This window comes from Pipistrellus hanaki, assembly GCF_964339955.1.
Source record: "Pipistrellus hanaki genome assembly, chromosome: 18".
Classification (NCBI taxonomy): domain Eukaryota; kingdom Metazoa; phylum Chordata; class Mammalia; order Chiroptera; family Vespertilionidae; genus Pipistrellus; species Pipistrellus hanaki.
In genome coordinates this window covers 27,948,377-27,968,201 of record NC_140520.1, presented here as the reverse complement: position 1 = coordinate 27,968,201, position 19,825 = coordinate 27,948,377, and the positions used below count along the sequence as shown (strand labels likewise).

Below are 19,825 nucleotides of genomic sequence, written 5' to 3'. Positions count from 1 at the left end.
TTGTGTTACGCCCCAGTATAGCGATTTTGTACGGGGAGTTAGCGTTTTCTTTACAAGGAACAATCACTAACTCCCTATTTCTAAGTCCTCAATGCTGCTTCTGCTCTTTTTTTTAAATGTATTTTATTGATTTTTTTTTTTTACAGAGAGGAAGAGAGAGAGATAGAGAGTTAGAAACATCGATGAGAGAGAATCATCGATCAGCTCCCTCTTGCACATCCCCACTAGGGATGTGCCTGTAACCAAGGTACATGCCCTTGACTGGAATCAAACCTGAGACCTTTCAGTCAGCAGGCTGACGCTTTATCCACTGAGCCAAACCGGTTTCAGCTGCTTCTGCTCTTGACTGTGCCAGTCCTCGAAGTATCACCTGAAGGTGAGAGCGGGGTGCCTGGCTGTGGTTCAAGCACCTCAGGTAAACATTAAGGGGCCAGTTGTTGCTGGGTTCAGACTTGGCCTGTGATTGTTCAAAATGCTCACAGGTTTGTGAAGTTTAAAAACCAGCGTGTGGCATGCTTTCCAGGCCCTTTGTTCTAACGTGTGTCTGACCCCTACCTTTGCATGGTCTTAAATGCGTGTTTATAATGTGCAGACAAATGCTGACTCCTATTTCCAAGAGGGGGGGGGGTGGGAACAAACTCAGGGTAGGATCAAGGTTTACCAGGAGCGAGGCTAAGGGGTGAAGTGTGCCAGCACCTGTGTGTGTGTGTGTGTGTGTGTGTGTGTGTGAGAGAGAGAGAGAGAGAAAGAGAGAGAGAGAAACAGAGAGACAGAGAGACAAAGAGGAGGAGAAAGAGGAGAGGCAGAGAGGAGCTGCTGTCCTCAGGATCCCTCTCTCCGGTTTGCTGTTCGCCTACATGCTCTCTCTCCACCCCACAGCAGAGATCTGAGGCGAGTCAACACCAACACAGATGCTCAGATCACAGAATCAGTGGGAATCCTTGAGCATCCTTCTCATCCAGGAAGACCTGTCCATGGTGCTGGCCGCATCCTTCCCATGCCCTCCTGGCCCTCCTGGCCTTCGCTGCACGCACCGGAGGAGCAGGCCCTTGCGAGGTGGTCCAGGCCCCGGGAAGTAACGGACCGCACCGCCTGCACATGCTCAGTGCGGCTCGGCCGTCTCAGGTGCGGATGCTCGGGCTCTCAGCACTGGGCACCTGTTTCGAATCACGGCGCGGGGCGCTGCGGGGGCGGCGGGGGCGGGGCAGCATCACGTGCCAGCGGCGGCCCGGGGAAGGTTCCATTTCCTCCGCCGCAGCCAGGCCCCGCGCTCCCGCATCTCGGGGCTCCCACCCCGCGCCCCGCCCCGCCCCGCCCGCGGCTCCCCTCCCGGCCGCGCAGCCCGCGGACCGCGGGGCGGAACCGCCCCTCCCGCCCGCGGCCTCGGCGCGTCCTCCGCGCTCACGCCCGCCCGCGTCCCCGCCATCCAGTTGGTGCGGTCCATGGCGAGCACATCATGGCGATCGAAGGTAAGTGGAGGCCGGGCGCGGGTGGGAGGAGGGGGATGCCACGGGAGCCGGGGCTCGGGGCGCCTCGGGCGCGGACGGGGCCGTCTCCGGAGGACGGGGAGCGGGCAGAGGAGGCGCCGGGGTCCCGACCGCGTCCCGGGAGGCGAGTGGGCGGAGCGGCGCCGGGGATGCGCTGGGCTGGACTCGCGCTCGGCCCTCGCAGATGCGATCCGGCGGCCGCGGCCCGTGGCCCCGAGTGGGTCGGGCTGGCGGGTACCGTATGGGCCGCCGCTTCCTAACGGCGGCGCCCAGCGGGGCTCCCGTGTGGTGCTGCAGACCCCGCGGGACGGGCTGGGGAGCTGGGACCGCGGGGTGTACCTATCCCTTTTGCATTGACCTCGCTCCCGCAGACCATCCTCCCTTAAACCATCCTCCCGCAATGCCCGCCTTCTCGCAAAGTGGGAGCCCAGGTTTGCTGTCCCAGCCCCAGCCCTCCTGGGTCCTTGCTCTGGAGCTGGTGCTGGACTGCACGCAGCACCCTCCTCCCCTGCCGCTTCTGTTGGCTGTTGGAGGGGCCAGGAAATTTGCGTGGAGGTTAATTTCCTCCTCAAGTGTTGTTTGTTGTTTTCTTAACACTCCAACTGCTTCTTTCCCGTCTACGTCTTTACAACAAGCACACACTCTTAGAAGCCTGTGTATATTTCAGAGTTACAGCGCCAGCAGTTCTCCTGTTTTCGAAAAGGAGCTTCATTAATTTCCTGGATGAGGTAGTTGACATCAAAGGGTATTTTTCTCTTGTTTCAAAAGCATGCACCTGGAATGAAGTGCCTGCATTTTGCTCTGTGTTTAAGGAGGGTATTGTGGAAATTACTATCACATGGCTAGGATACCTGGTGAAAGACTGTAGCCTCTTCCAGCTTCTGTCTCTTAGATGAACTCAGTGAAAGTAGTTGGTAAAATTTGCCGGTGTGTGCTCATCAGTACAGATGTGCCTACAGCTGTATCGTTATTAACCTCAGTTTATGTGATCCTTTGAGTAAAACTTTCCCTCTTCAGTGGTCGGCAAACTGCGGCTCGCGAGCCGCGGTTCTGTTGACTAATGAGTTTGCCGACCGCTCCTCTAGTGGGTTCCAAATTTGCTTTAGCTGTGTGTTTGCATTGATCTTACTTAGGTAAGAGATTGGTCATTCAGACAGTTTTAAATATTATCTATTTTAGTGAAAATGATGGAGAGCACCGGGAATAAGATTTACCTGTAATCCTTGATAGTCTTGTTATCCAGGTCAGTAATTTCAACCTTTCCCCCTCACTGTATTGTTTACTAGAGTTAAAAATCAAGGATCCAGGTCCACCGATTTACATTTTGTACTTTGTTTCCCCAAACAATTTGTGGTAGGATTTCTTCCCAGGTGATAAAGGTAAAAAAGGACTATTTGTTTATAGTATCCAGATTTGATTCTATAACTTGTAGTTTCTTTTTCTAAATATATTTTTTATTGATTTCAGAGAGGAAGAGAGAGAGAGGGAAAGGGAGATAGAAGCATCAATGATGAGAGAGATTCATTGATTGACTGCCTCTAGGATGGCGCTTGAGCCTGCAACCTGGGCATGTGCCCTGACTGGTAATTGAACTGTGACCTCCTGGTTCATAGGTCGATGCTCAACCACTAGGCCACACCAGTCAGACTCTAATTTATAATTTCTTAAATATTTTACAGTTTTCCCCAGAACTTCCCTTCTCTTCCCACCCTCTACCGTGGTTAATTATAATTGATTACTTTTTCATATCAAGATGATGGCATTTTTCTCTGCCTACTAGTGCTTGTATGTTTAAGGAACAGGATTGTTAAAGCCTCATATTCTAGAGATTCTTCTGTGTGTGAGATACTCTTATAAGTAATTCCATACTTAAGCGTTTGTGTGAGGTTTCATTATATAAAGATCAGGAATTATTTCTTTTCCAGTTTGGCAAAGAAACTGTAGTTAATATTAACATTTCAAATAAAGATGTCAGGTTAGTTTAGTTTAAATGCTAATTTTCACATATTAAAGCAGATTTCGTTGTTTTGTTAATCTATAACTAAGGTATTTTTCCCATTGATTTTTAGAGAGAGTAGAGGGAGGGAAGCGGGAGAGAGAGACAGACAGACAGACACAAACATGGATGTGAGAGACATATCAGATTGGTTGCCTCCTGCATGCACCCAAGCCAGACAGGGTATCGAACCTGCAACCCAGGTACAGGCCCTTGACTGGGAATGGAACCTGAGACCCTCCGAGCTTAGGCCAGTGCTCTAACCACTTAGCTCACCATCCAGGGCCTAAAGCAGATTTTTAAAAATATATATTTTATTGATTTTTCACAGAGAGGAAGAGAGAGGGATAGAGAGTTAGAAATATCGATGAGAGAGAATCATCGATCAGCTGCCTCTTGCACACCCCCTACTGGGGATGTGCCCACAACCAAGGTACATGCTCTTGACCAGAATCGAACCCGGGACCTTTTAGTTCGCAGGCCGACGCTCTATCCACTGAGCCAAACCAGTCCCGGCCGAAAGCAGATTTTTAATGCTGTGTTACAAAATAAAATGAGCTCTGATGAGGACTTTGTACTGTAGGCATCTTAGATAGTGTCCCAAGAGGGCATCTCATTCAACATTCTTCTCAATGAAATGGTTCTTAAAACATCCAGTCACTTCATTCATTTAAGTCAGCAGACTTCTTGAGCCCTAGTTGTACTCTGTGTTCTGTGCTAGACACTGGGACTCTAAAGACGAATAAGACACATTCCTGCCCTCAAGGAGCCCATATTCTAATGAGGGAAGCAGGTAATCGTAACCATGCAATTACGGTATAGCGTGAGCACTACGAGATGGGTCATTCTCCTTTCGTGTAAAAACATTTAATGATGCTGAGTTCATTGAATTCATATGCAGATGAACATTATTGAACAGTCTATGTCAGCGTGGAACTATAATTCTTGTAGTCCCTAAAACCTTTGTATTTGACAAAAAATATGCCATTCAGTAATGTTGATCTATGTAGTCATTCTAGTTCTGCTGCTGTCTGAGTAATAAGTTACAAGTCCACTGTTCTCATGTACATAACATCCCTTCTCTCATTTGAAGACATCTCTTAAGAGTCCTCTTTTGTAGACAAAAGATCTAATTCTTCCTCTGGATGGTCTACAGTTGTATGTTTTAAAGTTCGGAACGTGATATTCTATTTCAGATGCACTGGTGAATAGAGTACATTAGAACTTATACCACTCCCTGACTTGTGGCTAATACCCTGTTTCCCCGAAACTTAGTGTCTTATATTAATTTTGTCTCCTAAAGTTGCGCTAGGTCTTATTTTCAGGGGATGTCTTATCTTTTCATGCGCTAGGTCTTATTTTCGGAGGATGTCTTATTTTTGGGGAAACACGGTATTATTAATGTAGCTTAATGTTAGAATAGCCTTTTTGAAACTTCATGTTGGCTTAGGTTAAAGAATCTCTTTAACCTGGACTACTTTCAAGTCATGTATCTTCAATTCCTTGCCTATCTGACCAGTGTTTTTAATTGAAAAACATCATTTATATCATTAAGCATACTCTTAATTAGCTCTGGCCTAACATTTTAGTCATGAGTTTAGACTTTTAAATATTAAGGATCACTTTTATTTCCTCATGTATGTAAAATTCTCATTTTACAATACCAAGTAGTCATTCGTTTTTTGTTTTGTTTTTTTTAGCAATCAGGTAACTGCTCATCAGTACTTCAGACAAATATAAGGTGATGGTGTTACCACACTGAGCGAACATAATTTCAGTCAAAGGTGAAGGAAGAATTTAGTCCTATCCTAGGTAAAGATACAAGTTTTAAAAGGTACTTTGAAATATTAAGAGTAGTTTACAGATCCTTATTGTTACCCTAAAGCAGTGGTCGGCAAACTCATTAGCCAAATATTAACAGTACAGCGACTGAAATTTATTTAGAGAGCCAAATTTTTTAAACTTAAACTTTTTCTAACGCCACTTCTTCAAAATAGACTGGCCCAGGCTGTGGTATTTTGTGGAAGAGCCACATTCAAGGGGCCAAAGAGCCGCATGTGGCTCACGCAATTTGCTGACCACTGCCCTAAACATCTTGTGATACCAGTTTGTGAATGATTGGTTTAGTCTCACCCAGTGATTTTCAATCTTTTTTTATTGCATGGCACACATAAAATAATTACTAAAATTCTGTGGTACTCCAAAAAAATACCGTATTTTCCGGCGTATAAGACGACTTTTGAAAAGAAAAAAAGCCTGCTCAGATTGGCCAGAGTCAGAGAGGCAGTCTATTAAAAAAAGAACTGGTGTTGCCTCGGAAGTGGGGGGTAGTCTTATACAGCGAATATAGGCCTAAACCTATGTTTTAACTGTAAAATTAGGGGGTCGTCTTATACGCCGGAAAATGCAGTACTTTTTTTTTTTTTTGCCAATCTGACAAAAAAAATACTTATAATTTGACTAGTTTACTACTACTACTACTACTACTACTACTAATTACCTACCCTTTTTGCTCCAAAGTGACTTTTTAAAAAATCAGGTGCCTATATTTGTATATAAGGATTTCTGGTACCAAGAAATAACTAATCTGATGCAAGCTTATCATGTGATGTGATCAGTAAGATGCAATTCTATTATATGATCTATATATTTCTGCATTTACATCAGAAGTCTATTGTGTTGGCTGTTGGGCATTTTATTTATTTATTTATTTATTTATTTATTTATTTATGTATGTATGTATGTATGTATTTGTTTTTTTTACAATCTGAGGGAAAAGAGGTCAGTGCCCCTGATTAAATAGTCAGGTGTTGCATTTAAAAAAAAAAAAAAAAAATTCTCCAGACACACCGGTTGAAAATTGCTGGCCTAGCCTATCAAGACCTGTAATTGTTATCCAGTGTTTTAAGTCTTCTAGAGTTGGCTTCTGCCAATCTGACGCTGTTGACTATCTTCTGTCTTTTGATTAGTTACTTTGGATTAGTTACTTCTCAGGCTGTCTAACGTTCTTTGTGTTTTATACACACTGCTAGGATTGCACACATCGAATAATTTTCTAAACACTTGTTTATACATTTGTATCCTCAGTCTGATGGTAGATTTCTAGAGGATAACTATTTGTTTTTATATTCCTTAGATTTTTTCACTGTATCTGAATATAGTATGTATTCAACATATGGTCTTTGAATTGCCATAATGGAATTTTATACATTACTAGAGGCCTGGCACCTGAAATTCATGTGCAGGTACGGTTCCTTGGCCTGGCCTGCGACCAGGGCCATCTTCTCCTGCTGCCTGCAGCTGGCCTGCCCCTCCACCCCCATCCCAGTACTCTGTTCGCCATCAGGTGATCAGAGCCTGACGTCTGGGGGTAGGGACTGAGAGGTTGGTGTTCCTTCTTGCCAGCCCCGCCCCTGCCCTAAGTTGCCCTCTGAGTGTGGGGCGACTGGTGGGGCGGGGGCCTTGGCCTGGTACCACCGGTGTCTCCCACCACCCACCCCCGGTTCCTCATTCGCCTTTGGGGGATCAGAGCCTGCCAGCCAGGGAAAGGGACCGAGAAGTGGGCAGTGCACTTCATAGTGGTCATTATGGTCATTCCACTGGTAGGGTCAGTCTGCATATTACCCTTTTATTATATAGGATTTACATTGATTGCATCCATTGCCAAGATATTTGACCAAAAATCTGCTCTTCGGTACTAATAACTTCTACGTACTCATGTAAAAGCAATAAATTAAAAGTTCATAATTAATTAAAAATACACAGAAATTTTCTGGTTTATATTTTCAGATAGTAGTTAGATATTTGGATGTCCCACATCAGTCCACAATGTTTAGCTTGGGACAGTCAGAATATCCTGAACTAAAGTTGTCATCCCAGCCACCAAACCCAGCTTCCATACTCCCTACTCCATGCAAATTTACCATCCGATTGATTATAATTATGACATAATTCACGCCCCCCACATCTTGTTAATCACCAAGTTCTACCAATTCTACATCTCAAGTTAATTTATGACTTATTGCTTATTCTTCCTTTTATTTCCTTTCTCCCAATAAGAGACTTGTATTAGTTTACTATCTTGTCTTATCAGCATCAGTCTTAAAAGCTGGTGTTTAAGGATCTGGCCAATGTCCTTTTTTCATCCATCCCATATTCTTCTGTCTCTTCCATAAGAATATCAGAAGACTCCTTTTGAAAATGTTTTGGTGAAGTAAAAATAATAATTTTTATTGTTAACTTGTTAAATTTTAGTCTTGACTTCTTAACCTTTCTGGTAGCATTTTTTTAATTTGTAAAAGAAAGATAAATTAGTGTGTGTATTATGTATGTATATATTTGTATTCATAATGCACCTTATAATTAACCACACACTTTCACATATATTTTTAAAATCATCAGTACAGTTCTGAGATGCTCTTGAAGATTTGTTGTGACTTTCAAGTTAATCTCCGAGGAAGAATTTGGACTTCCAAAAGCCATTTGAAATACTGAATTAAAAAAAAAAAAAAAAAAGCAAACATATATTATTAGTCTTGAGAGAAAATATCACACTTCTTTTTTTGCTTTCCATGTTATTATTAGAGAGATATCATTACAATGTAATAGGGGACAGTATAATTCTAATTCAGCACCTCTCCACAATTAGGCGGAGTGAGGCAATTTTTTGAACAGTTGATTTGGGGGGGATTTACAGTTTAATCAATGATGTTCCTACAGCAGGCACTTGGACTTTAGGCAGCAATAAAATTTCTGATGTTTCACAGAGATTGAAGACATGTTGGATATTAGGTAGATTTGTTCAGAGACCCCTGCAAGTACTTTTTAGTCATTGACAATTTAAGATTTCTTTTTCTGATTTACTAAACAAAATTAGAAAAAAAATAGAGAAACAGTTTGTATTTCACTTGTTGTTGCTTTAGATGGTATTAGAATGCAACAGTGTATGCCAGTGTGGACAGCAGAGAGATTGATTTATGTACTCTGTTGAGTAATATCTGCATTATTGCTTTCTTTAAATTGAATACAGTGTTTGCACATAGCCTGTGTTAGTAGTGTAGTAGATTGTCTTCATGGATTCGATTTCCATTTTGCTGACTTTATTCTTTCTGCCACAAATCCTCGCCAGTTACTACCTAACATGAAAATGCCTATATAGGATTGGACAAACTACTATAAATAAAACACTACAAGCTTTTGAGTAAAATGATTACATGCATATGTTATCTATGCAGCAAGATCTTGACATGCATATTTTGTATGTGTAGTTAAATCTTAATTGAAACCTAACAAATTGGAACCACTGATTTGCCATTTTTTAAGAAAGAGAACATAGTGACATACAGCAAGCTGTTATAGGGAATTTATTTAAAAATAAACTAGAATCTATATGTACATTCAAAAGAGTTTATTTTCACACTTTGAGGGCTGTATTAGAATTCTCATTTGCAGTAATGTGAGTCATCAAGAGGTAGAGGATTTTAATGAAATATTAAATTATCTTCTGGATTCTGAACTTATTACTATGCAAAATGCATACTAGCAGCTTTCCAAAATGATCTGGTGCAGCAGTCAAACCCAAAAGGTATCCTCAGTGAGCTAGAAGATTAAGTAGAATGCCTTTTTGTGAGCTATGTGATTCAGGGCTTTATGGTATCTTAATGAGCTTCTAACACTCACAAACATAATTAAAATATTGAATTAAAAAGTGACTCAGAAGTGGGACAGGTTGATTACATTTGTGAACAGTACATTTACTTATATACGATAAAACTTATACCTCTTAGAAAAAAATTATCAAATAAATTCATAGGAGCACATATGAATTAAAAAAGATACTTATGGATCAAAATACTTAGTATGCTTTGCAAATCATTAAGTGCTCGAAGATATTGTTTTGAAAAGGGATAGTTGGTTATTCTAGGTGATACTGACATAGTGGTGAGTATGTGTCTCAAAATTTAGACTGTTTTTGGATAGGAATATAGATTAAAGGAGTTTGTAAAAATAAATATAGCAAAGACTAATTCAGACTATTTTAACTCTACAGTAATTGCTTAGTAATGAAAAAGTAAAGGAATTACAATTAGGGAGGATAATTCTCAGATAGTTGGAAACCTGAAAGTTTTTTTTTTAAGAGAAAAATCTAAAAACAGGACAAGTTAGGAAGTATGAAAAGAGTAGCATTTATTTTGGAATATTTACACAGGTGGTTGTTAGAGATGAAATAATTGATACTGTGGAAAGAAGAAAACGTAGTCTCCTCTGTTTCCAGGGGAAATATAAGTTTTCTCTGAATTTTGTATTCTACCTGTGAGGCGTGCCAAAGGCATTAACATATTTTGGTGCTCACCATGGGCCAGGCATCATCCATCCATCCATCCATCCATCCATCCATCCAGCATCTCCGTTGAGGATGGATGCATGACACTACTTTTTCCTCTCTTGACTGTAGCAGACACCTGTTTTGTTAAAAGTATTTCCTCCTGCACCCACCAGTTGTGGAATTGGCTTCAGTATCATTCTCAACACTGCCCTCCGTCCCCACTCTAGCAGCTACTTTTATAGAATCGGTATATAGGATAAAAACTATGTTCTTTCCTGGGGTGGTGATTATTTCTACTTTACAAAGAACTTCAGTAGTAATTTTTACTCCTTTTCTTACTCCCAAGATTAACAAGTATGTGGTTTACAAAGACACATATAATGCTAGGTGATGCTGACTTTAAAATCGCACACCATGTTTTCAGTTAGGGACTAAAATTGGTGTTATTCTTTGAAGGACTTAATTAGGGACAAGACCAAAAAGTGTCTAGTGATTATTATCTGGTCTAAATGGGTTAAGTTGGTTAGGGGACTTGGCAGTATTAATAGGACATATTTAAAGTTTCATGCTTGTTGTGTACAGTAATTCTGCTTAAGAATCCTATATAATAAAAGGGTAATATGCAAATTGATTGAGGATGGAACCACTGGTCACTAGGACGTGCACTGACCAGCAGGGGGCAGGTGTTCAACAAAGAAGCAGGTGGTCAGTGCACTCCCACATGGGGAGTGCTGCTCAGCCAGAAGCTGGGCTGACAGCTGGTGAGCGCAGTGGTGGTGGCGGGTGCCTCTCCTGCCTCCACTGCAGCGCTAAGGATGTCCTACTGCCCACTTAGGCCCACTCCCCCTGGGGATTCCCCATCGGACATCCCACAAGGGCTCCCGGACTGCGTCAATGTCGTGCACTGGGCCTCTAGTTAGCTATAACAGCTTACGAGTCAAAGCTAGCTGTTAATTTAAAGGCTGTGACTACATTAATGCATGTGTTTTGGAGGTAAAACTTTAGATGAGATGAAATTTATAAAGTAGCCTTGCAGTGTTTGAGAAGAAATTAATAAAACCTGTACATTGTTGTGGTTTAGGCTAATGGTCAAAATAAACATGGTAGGAAAAAAAATAAAGCCAGTTTTAAAAAGGACTCCTAGATTCAGTTTGAAGGAGCTCAGTCTTTGGGTTTAATTCCATTTTTTCTCTCCAGGTGTATTTTGATAGGAATGCACATGACCACCTATTTTCTTCCGGTAGACATGTGGGAAAGCACATACTTTATGAGGCCCCCACCCCTTAACACTCCCCAGTTCTCAGGCATAGTCTTAAGTATGTACATGTCCAGACACAAACACACACATGCACAGCACATGTGTGTGCATCCACACACATCCATTCCTCTTACACCTATTACTTATGCCAATTGTAGAGGATTATGCCAGTTTACATTAGGGTCCTACATGGATTTGCCTGAGGGAAAAAGAGGGTAACTGTGACTCAACTTGTCATTTTCTGCCTATTTCTCATTTCCATGTTGCTGAGATGATTATTTCAAGAGCATTGTTGCTATTGTCTCCAAGAATAGTTTTGAGAAATTTACTTTTATTTAAATGACCTTAAAGGGTTAGAAAACAATTGCATAATTTTTTTCTCTTTTTTTATTGTTCAAAGTATTACATATAGTAGTACGTATATCTCCTTTTTTCCCCCATTGACCTTCCCCCAGCCTCCCCCATAATTTTTGTTTTTATAAAAATGAAGAAAAATCAATTTTTATTTTCTCTGTTAAACCTAGTATTATAATTATTTTTTTCTGACAATTAACTAGAGACCCTGGGCAACTTTACTTAATTTTTAGCACCTTGGTTTGTTTATCTATAATGAGCCGGACAGCTTTTTTTCTGATTTCAAGTGTCTTATATTCTGTCATTCTATTATGGTCTCCAGTGAAAAATTGTATAAGAGTTCATTTGAGGGATGATTTATTTTAGCGGAAGATTCATCTCTTAAAGTGATAGACTGATTATTTTAAGTAATCATTCTCTCAAAGTGTTTTAACCACTTCTTGAATTTTGGAGGTCCCTCAAAAAATTAAAAGAACTACCATATGACCTAGCAATCTCACTCCTGGGTATAATGTATTCAAAGGTAATGAAAATATATTGAAGAGATATATACACTCACATTTATTGCAATCTTATTCATAATAGCCAAGATATGGAAATAACGTGTCTGCCAGTAGATAAAGATGTGGTATATATATGTGTACAATGGAATATTATTGGGACATGGGAAAAAAGGAAATTCTACCATTTGCAATAACATGAATTGACCTTGAGGGCATTATGCTAAGTGAGATAAATCAGACAGAGAAAGACAAACACTGTATGATATCACTTATATGTGAAATCTAAAAAGTCTAACTCATAGAACAGAGTAGAATGGTGGTTACAATGGACTCAGAGGTGCGGGAATTGAGCTGTTTTTTTAAGGATATAAACTTGCAACAGTAGATAAGTAAGTCCTGGAGATTAATGCACAGTATAATGATTATAGACAATAAGGTTGTTTTGTAAACTTCAGGGATGCTAAGAGGCTAGATCTGAATTGTTTCTACCACATATAAAAAGGTAATTATATGACATGATATAAGTATTATCTAATGCTAATGTGGTAATCATAGTGCAGTAATAAGTGTATAAATCAACAGGTTGTGCATCTTAAACTTACACTATGTTATATGTCAAATATATTTCAATAAAATAATTATTACCCTATATTTTGGAAATATATATACACACACACACACACACACACACACACACACATATATATATGTTTGATTACAAGTATATCGAATCACCACAATGTACACTTTAAATATCTTACAATATTATATCGTGATTATGCCTTAAGCTGAAATTAAAAAAAATTATACATTCCTGTTATGAATTATATTCTTAAAATCAGAGAACACCCTTGTAGACTACCATCATATCTAAGTTAAGGTATGACTTGTCTTTTCCTACAAATTAAACATTTTTCAGATCTACTTTCAGAGATTTAAAAAAAAAGGCATAAAATTTGTAGCCTTTTCACTTCCAAACGTGTATATATTAAAACATGCACTTATTGCATAGAATGCATATTTTTTTCCTTACAGCCTTCCTGGTCTTCGGAAGGACTGAGGAAAAAAGGACTGTTGAAAAGTGTATGATACTATAATGAAGTTTATTTAACTTTCTGAGGGTTTATTTTTGTTTTTGTTTTTGTACTTTTCAAAGTAAGTTTTCCCCCAAATTTTACTTTTATTGTTTGGCATTTGCTTGTTGTTAATATTCCTTTCCATTTCAGTAATAAAGGAGATTGCTCTTGAGTCCCATGTGTACATCAAATGGATTCTCACTTGGTTAGAATTTTCAAAACAAATAGCAAGAGGAGTTTCTCTGGTTATGTGGTTTTTGTGCATACATTGGCAGATTTGAAAATTACCAATTCTAAATTTAAAATATACTAATTATTGACTTAGCTTTATATTTATGCAATTCTTTCATGTGTAGGTAAATGGAATAGTTTTAAAAGTGTGAGTTAGTGTTTTATTGTCATTCTGCAGTGTGGAGAAAAGTCGTAGAACATAGTAGTTTTTATCGTTACTGCTAATACTAAGTCTTTAAAAAAAAAAACACCTATGTAGTTACATTTAAGATTAGATGTGTATAGTAAAACCTAACCATTTATATTAAATATTGGGAAAAGTCTAGTTGTAATTACAAGTTTTAAAAAGTGTACCCTTGTTACATGAATTAAGTAAATATAAGTGTTACCTTCTAGAGAACGGGCCTTAATGATTACCTAAGAAATATTTCTAAGCCCACGCAAACATTAGCGATGGCGTCAGTTTACATTTTAGTTATATTATTATTACATGATTCTATGTTGTTATTACATGATTTTTTTAAATCTCTCGAGGCTTGTTTCTTATAATTTGGTAAATATTCTCCTTCCAGTAATTTGACTAGTGTCTTTCTCCGTTTTAAAGATATGGGCTGTATAAGTATAGTCACTGTAGCTCTTCAGCAAGTGACCATGGGTTGCTCAGTGATAATAGTCAGTTCATAAGACCTCAGTGTATTTACACTGAGGTTTACTGAATCATCTTTTATAATCATAGCTACGTGAGGTGCTTTTTCTTGCTGAGTCTATATTCCTGATAACCAGTGATGAGTCTGTGGTGTTGGTCATAAAGAAGCAATTGTATTGTTACAACCAAGTTAGAATGTAGATCTAACCTACTTTGGTGATAGAAATACGGTTTTCTAGTTTTTTAGCTTGGTTTCTGGATGACCTACTTTTTTTTTTTAGTGGACAATTATGGTTTTTATTTCCCATCTTATTGCTGTAAGAGATTTCTTTTTCTTATAACTTAACTGTTCATAATGAGATTTATAATGAATAAGATGATTAAATTACTTATACTATGCGAAGTTTAATCATAATTTACAGCATAATCATAAGGTCATGATGATATAGGACACTACAAAATTTTGTTCAGCTTACATTCATTTATTTATGTTTATATATTTTTATTGATTTCAGAGAGGAAGGGAAAGGGGGAGAGAGAGAGAAACATCATTGATGATAGAGAATCATGGATCAGCTGCCTCCTGTATACCCTGTACTGGTGATAGAACCCATAACCCAGGCATGTGCCCTTGACTGGAATCAAACTTGGGACCCTTCAGTTTGCACATCAACACTCTATCCACTGAGCCAAACTAGCTAGGGATAGCTTACATTCATTTAGAGTGGTGGCATTAGCCTGGCCAGTATAGGTCAGTGGTTAAGCATCATAACATGAACCAGGAGATAATGGTTTGACTTCTGGTCAGGGCACATGCTTGGGTTTTGGGCTTGATCCCCAGTAGGGGGCGTGCAGGAGGCAGTCGATTGATGATTCTCTCTCATCACTGATGTTTCTATCTCTCATTTCCTCTCTGCGAAATCAGTAAAAATATACTTTAAAAATATAAAGTAGTGGCACTATGTTTCAGAGTGAAATAAATACTATTTCTATAGCAACTAATAATGCTTCTTTTACGATAAAGTAATTTTAGACAATACTTATGATAAAATAAGTTTTGGGTTTACCTTGTTAGTTTTATCATCGTACTATTTCTTTATAAACTTTGTCTTATCATTATAGATTTATGAGTGGGTAGCTGTGAATGGGTAAGGATCACATTTCATTTTACAATGAGTATGTGTGATGAAGTATAAATAGTGGTTCACAGGACTGACCCTTCCGCAGTAGCTTACCTGTATATATCAAAGAGTGGGTCTTGCCTTGTGACCCACAGGTTGAGAACCGCTGCTGTAGAGCCTAAGACCATCAGAAAACACAGATATTTACATTACGGTTCATTAACAGTAGCAAAATGACAGTTAAGAAGTAGCAACGAAAATAATTTTATGGTTGGGGATCACCACAACATGAGGAACGGTATTAAAGGGTTTCAGCATTAGAAAGGTTGAGAACCACTGTAATCTAGATGATGGAAGAGGAATGTGCTAGGGAAATGGTGATATGTTTCTGCTCTAGGGAAGCTTGCCATTTAAAAGAAATACTTGAGCAAAACTCTTCATTCTGCTACAAGATTTACCAGGCCACTGAAAAAATACACAGGAGTACTCGGAGATTCAGGATAAACCCATTTCTTTTCCGATGTTTCACATGTACTGGTACAGTGACTCACGGAGTTAGTTCTCCAAATCCTGAGTCCCCCAATATGGAGGAAGCTTTCTCTTTATACCCTTTGGTTTCTTTGTCCCCCAAATATGGATCAGACTTCCGGACCTTTCAAGGGCTCTGCAAAAAGCCCCATGTGTTGGGATGGAGGCTGGGAGATGACAGCTGAAGGCCTGGCCTGGTGCCAGCGCTGATAAACCCCTCCGGGGGCTGTGCATAGCTCATGGTTTATGGCCTCTAAGATGAGAGTATTTAGGTAAATAGGTCTTGCAAGACCAGATAGTTAAGGAAGGGGTAATGACTTGATTATAGGCTAACAAGAATGTACATTAGGGATATTGAACTAGGTACAGAGGCAGGCTACTAGCCTCCTACATTCTTTCACAAATGGAATTGATTATCGGCAAGCAAGAATGTACAATACATTAGAAGGCAGGTTACTGGCACATATTCAGATTGCTAGTCTCCCCTCCTTCTTCCCCCCCCCTCCCCCCCCAAAAAGTCTTATTTTCCCCATGAATTCTAAGACTTTATAAAATCTTAATTTATGGCTTCAGGAAAATTCTCGATATTAGATTTATCATATTTATATAGTGAAGTTTAAAGAGAAGAATTAGCAAACGCTTTTTCTGAATTAATGTCTAGAAGCTAATTTGAAATGGTTCTTTTTGAAAAAGTCAGGTTCTTTTCTTTTCTTTTTTTTTTTTATTAATCTTTATTGTTCAGATTATTACAATTGTTTCTCCTCCCTCCCCCTCCAATAGCTCCCCTCCACCCTTTGCTTTTATCTCCCCCCAAAATCCCCCCTGTCCTCATCCATAGGTATATGATTTTGTCCAGTCTCTTCCTGCACCCTCCATATCCCTTTCCCCCTGAGAATTATCAATCCACTCCCTTTCTATGCCCCTAATTCTATTATATTCACCAGTTTATTCTGTTCCTCAGATTTTTAATTCACTTAACTTTTAGATTCACTTGATAGATATGTATTTGTTGTTCATAATTTTTATCTTTACTTTCTTCTTCTTTTTTTCTCTTTTTAAAGAACACCTTTTAGCATTTCATATAATACTGGTTTGGTGGTGATGTACTCCTTTAACTTTTTCTTATCTGTGAAGCTCTTTATCTGCCCTTCAATTCTGAATGATAACTTTGCTGGGTAGAGTAATCTTGGTTGTAGGTTCTTGCTATTCATCACTTTGAATATTTCTTGCCACTCCCTCTGGCCTTCATAGTTTCTGTTGAGAAATCAGCTGATAATCGTATTGGTGCTCCCTTGTAGGTAACTAACTGTTTTTTTCTTGCTGCTTGTAAGATTCTCTCTTTGTCTTTTGCTCTTGGCATTTTAATTATGATGTGTCTTGGTGTGGTCCTCTTCGGATTCCTTTTGTTTAAAGTCAGGTTATTTTCTGTGCTTAACTCCTAACAATATTTCTTTCTTTCTTTTTCTTTTAGGTGGAGAAAGAACCTGTGGAGTACATGAACTTATCTGTATTAGAAAAGGTAAGTAATGCTCTGCATGGATATTTAAATGCAAAATGAACATTTCACAGAGTATGACAAAAGGCGGATAATTTAGGCTTACAGATTATAAAATTTAATAAATATTAATGTTTGTTATTTGTATTACAGACATGAGCACCCAGAAAGTGCAGTTGCTTGTTATGTGGATATTGGGAGTTGTTGCTTTGTAGTTAGTTTTGAGGGGCTGTGAAAGCCTGGTTTCTAGCATGTCCGTTGTTGGACATGGTGAAGAGGCAGAGAATGGAGGGTGTGACTTTTGTTCCTGTTCAGAGTCTGGAATCTGAGTGCATGCTGATCTCCCACTGACTTCTGTTCTGTTACTGTCCCATCAGAGAGGTGTGAGGAGTTACTGACATTCAAATCGGGGACATGTCCAAAGACCACAGCATCTTTTGAAACCAACATATGTCCGTGCTTCCTTAGAAGGAACCACCAGGCAACTGGGTGGCTCAACACGGTGGCCCCAGGCAAGGCCATTCAGTTCGTAGGCAGGAGGCAAGGAACCAGGCATTCTCTATATTTGGGTGGATCAGGAGAAACTTGGGAGTCTCCACACTTACAAGTGATAACAGATCTGTGAAGTGGTGTGAAGAAAAAAAAAAAGGAAAAGATATATCTGGGGAGGTCCCAGGGTGAATCATCATAAATTTACTATTCTTTTCTCTCTTTAAACTTGGGAAACTTCCTTTTTCTTGCATCTTTCTTGAACACTGAGTTGGCCCTCCTGAGTCTGGCCAACTAGCTGCACTCCCCTCCCTAATAGTCCCCCCTGAGGAGGTTGGTGGAGGTGTCAGTCCCTGTGATACATGAGTATGGTTGGCCTGGCAGGGAGATGTCCGCATGCTTCCAGTAAGTCTTCAACAGGTCTGAAAAGCCTCAGCTGCTTCAGTGCTGGGGAAAAATCCTTTCTAGGTGAATTTGACACAGTCATACTAGCCTATCTGTGTGTCCCTGCTTGCAATTGCTGGCCATTTATTTATTTATTTTTATTTTTTTTATATATTTTATTTCAACAATCACTCCCTGGCTGAACTGCCATGTCTCAAATAAAGCTATAGCCACCATCTACTCATTGCCCAGGGGAAGTGAAAACTAGTTAGATCCCAAACCCCCTTGACTCAGTGTCTCCCCATTCACAATACAGACCAGACAGAGAGCCTGAGGTATATGGGGTATATGGTGTAGGTGTATATGAGGTAGGTTTACTCCGCCTCCTATTTCTGAACAGTCAGTATAAGCACACAGCCTGCGATAAGCACCGGGAGGCCCAATTGCTGGCCATTTAAAAACATTCTCTTTTCTGTATAATAAAGTGTAGCTTACCTACATGCATCTCTGCTACCACAAAGGAGAACATTGAAATCAGTTCCCTGCAATGTCAGATTTGGGATAACGATGTTCACACTGTTAATACTGCTTCTTATCTAAAATGGGGGACAGAGGGAACACCTTTATACATTGTTTGCTTCCTCCACGCAAACATTGTTAGTCTTTTAGAATATGTCCATCCAGAATTAATAAAAAAGCTTTATGTAATTTTATAGTTATTACCTGTCTTACTAAAACTTCTAAAACACAGAATTGATTTGGGAAGCAAAAGGCATTGCACAAGTCTTTGGAATCAAACGTTATCAAAACTGTGGTGAGATGGAGAGAGAATCAAGACAAGAATAGAGAGCGAGGAGGGAGGAAAACGAAATGGGTGAAGGCCTTTTGTAGCTGCAGTGGGAGCAGAAAGCTGAGGTGGAGGGAACGGCCTGGATAGGGTGAGATGGTGAGCACACCTTTTCATGATGGCTCCTCTTGCTGTTCTTTATTGCTCGCTCCATTCCTCTCAGGTAGTTCTCAGGCCACGCCTTGCCTTGATTTCTTTCTCCCATTTTCCTATAGAAAGTTAAATCGGTGAGTAAAATTAAAAAAAAAAAAAAATTATCCCACTGTAGTCACTCCATGGAAAAGTTTCCAAACTGCTCGATAGCCCCTCAGCATTCAGTACAGTCTCTTATCCTAATGGAGGTTGCATAAGGATTTGAGTCTTTTCAAAATTAATGCTAAAGCTGTTGTGTTTTAAGATGGACTTTTATATGAAGGTTACATAAAACAGAATAATTGTAGTTGGTCTCAGTGGTTCTGGTAAAATGGCATCTCTGACATGACACTCCATTTCTTTCTGTCTGGCTGGCTGTTCCTTCTTTTCTTTGCTGGCTTCTCTCGGTCAGACCTCCACATATTGGAATGTACCAGAGTTTGGTCCTGGCTTCACGTCATTTTTCTGTCTGTTTTTATTTGATTTTATCTGGTTCTGTTTTAAATGCCACACAAGTTTACAAATCCAGGTCTGAGCTGTCCTGGAGCTCCCTGCTCTTAATTCACCTACTTTCTTAATATTACTGCCTGGATATCTGTTAGAACAACCTGACCTGTCTAAAAGGCAAGTCTTGATTTCTTCACATGAGCATCTCCCTTCTTCAGTCTCCTCCTTCTCAGCTAATAAACGGAAGTCTACTGAGTTCCTCAAGTTCTAACTTAAGAATTAGTCTATATTTCTCTGATTCTCTTTCACATTTAACTTATTGGCAAATGTTGTCAGTTCTGCCTTCGAAATATATTTATAATCTACCCTCTTTTCCATCGTGCTGTTATTGTAGGCTGGGTCCTTATCTTCTCTAGCCTACACTGCTGGAATTATTTTCTCACTGGTTTCCCTGCTTCCATTCTTACTTCCTTCCATTACAAACCAAAGGTCTTTTTAAATGTAAA

At 39.7% G+C, this 19,825-nt stretch overlaps 1 protein-coding gene across 3 annotated transcripts in view; it reads left to right on the top strand.

Annotated features, from left to right (window-relative positions):
* The first annotated feature begins 1,431 nt into the window (after nt 1–1,431).
* Nucleotides 1,432–19,825, top strand: part of SYT14 (synaptotagmin 14) — a 128,122-nt gene continuing 109,728 nt past the window's right edge. For 2 of the 3 annotated variants that reach the window (XM_084865540.1, XM_084865539.1), the window contains exons 1-2: nt 1,432–1,469; nt 16,997–17,044. In XM_084865540.1, the coding sequence (XP_084721666.1) occupies nt 1,457–1,469; nt 16,997–17,044 (61 nt within the window). In that variant the 5' untranslated portion in view covers nt 1,432–1,456. The remainder of the gene's footprint in view (nt 1,470–16,996; nt 17,045–19,825) is intronic. The other variant, XM_084865541.1, reaches the window with a different exon arrangement.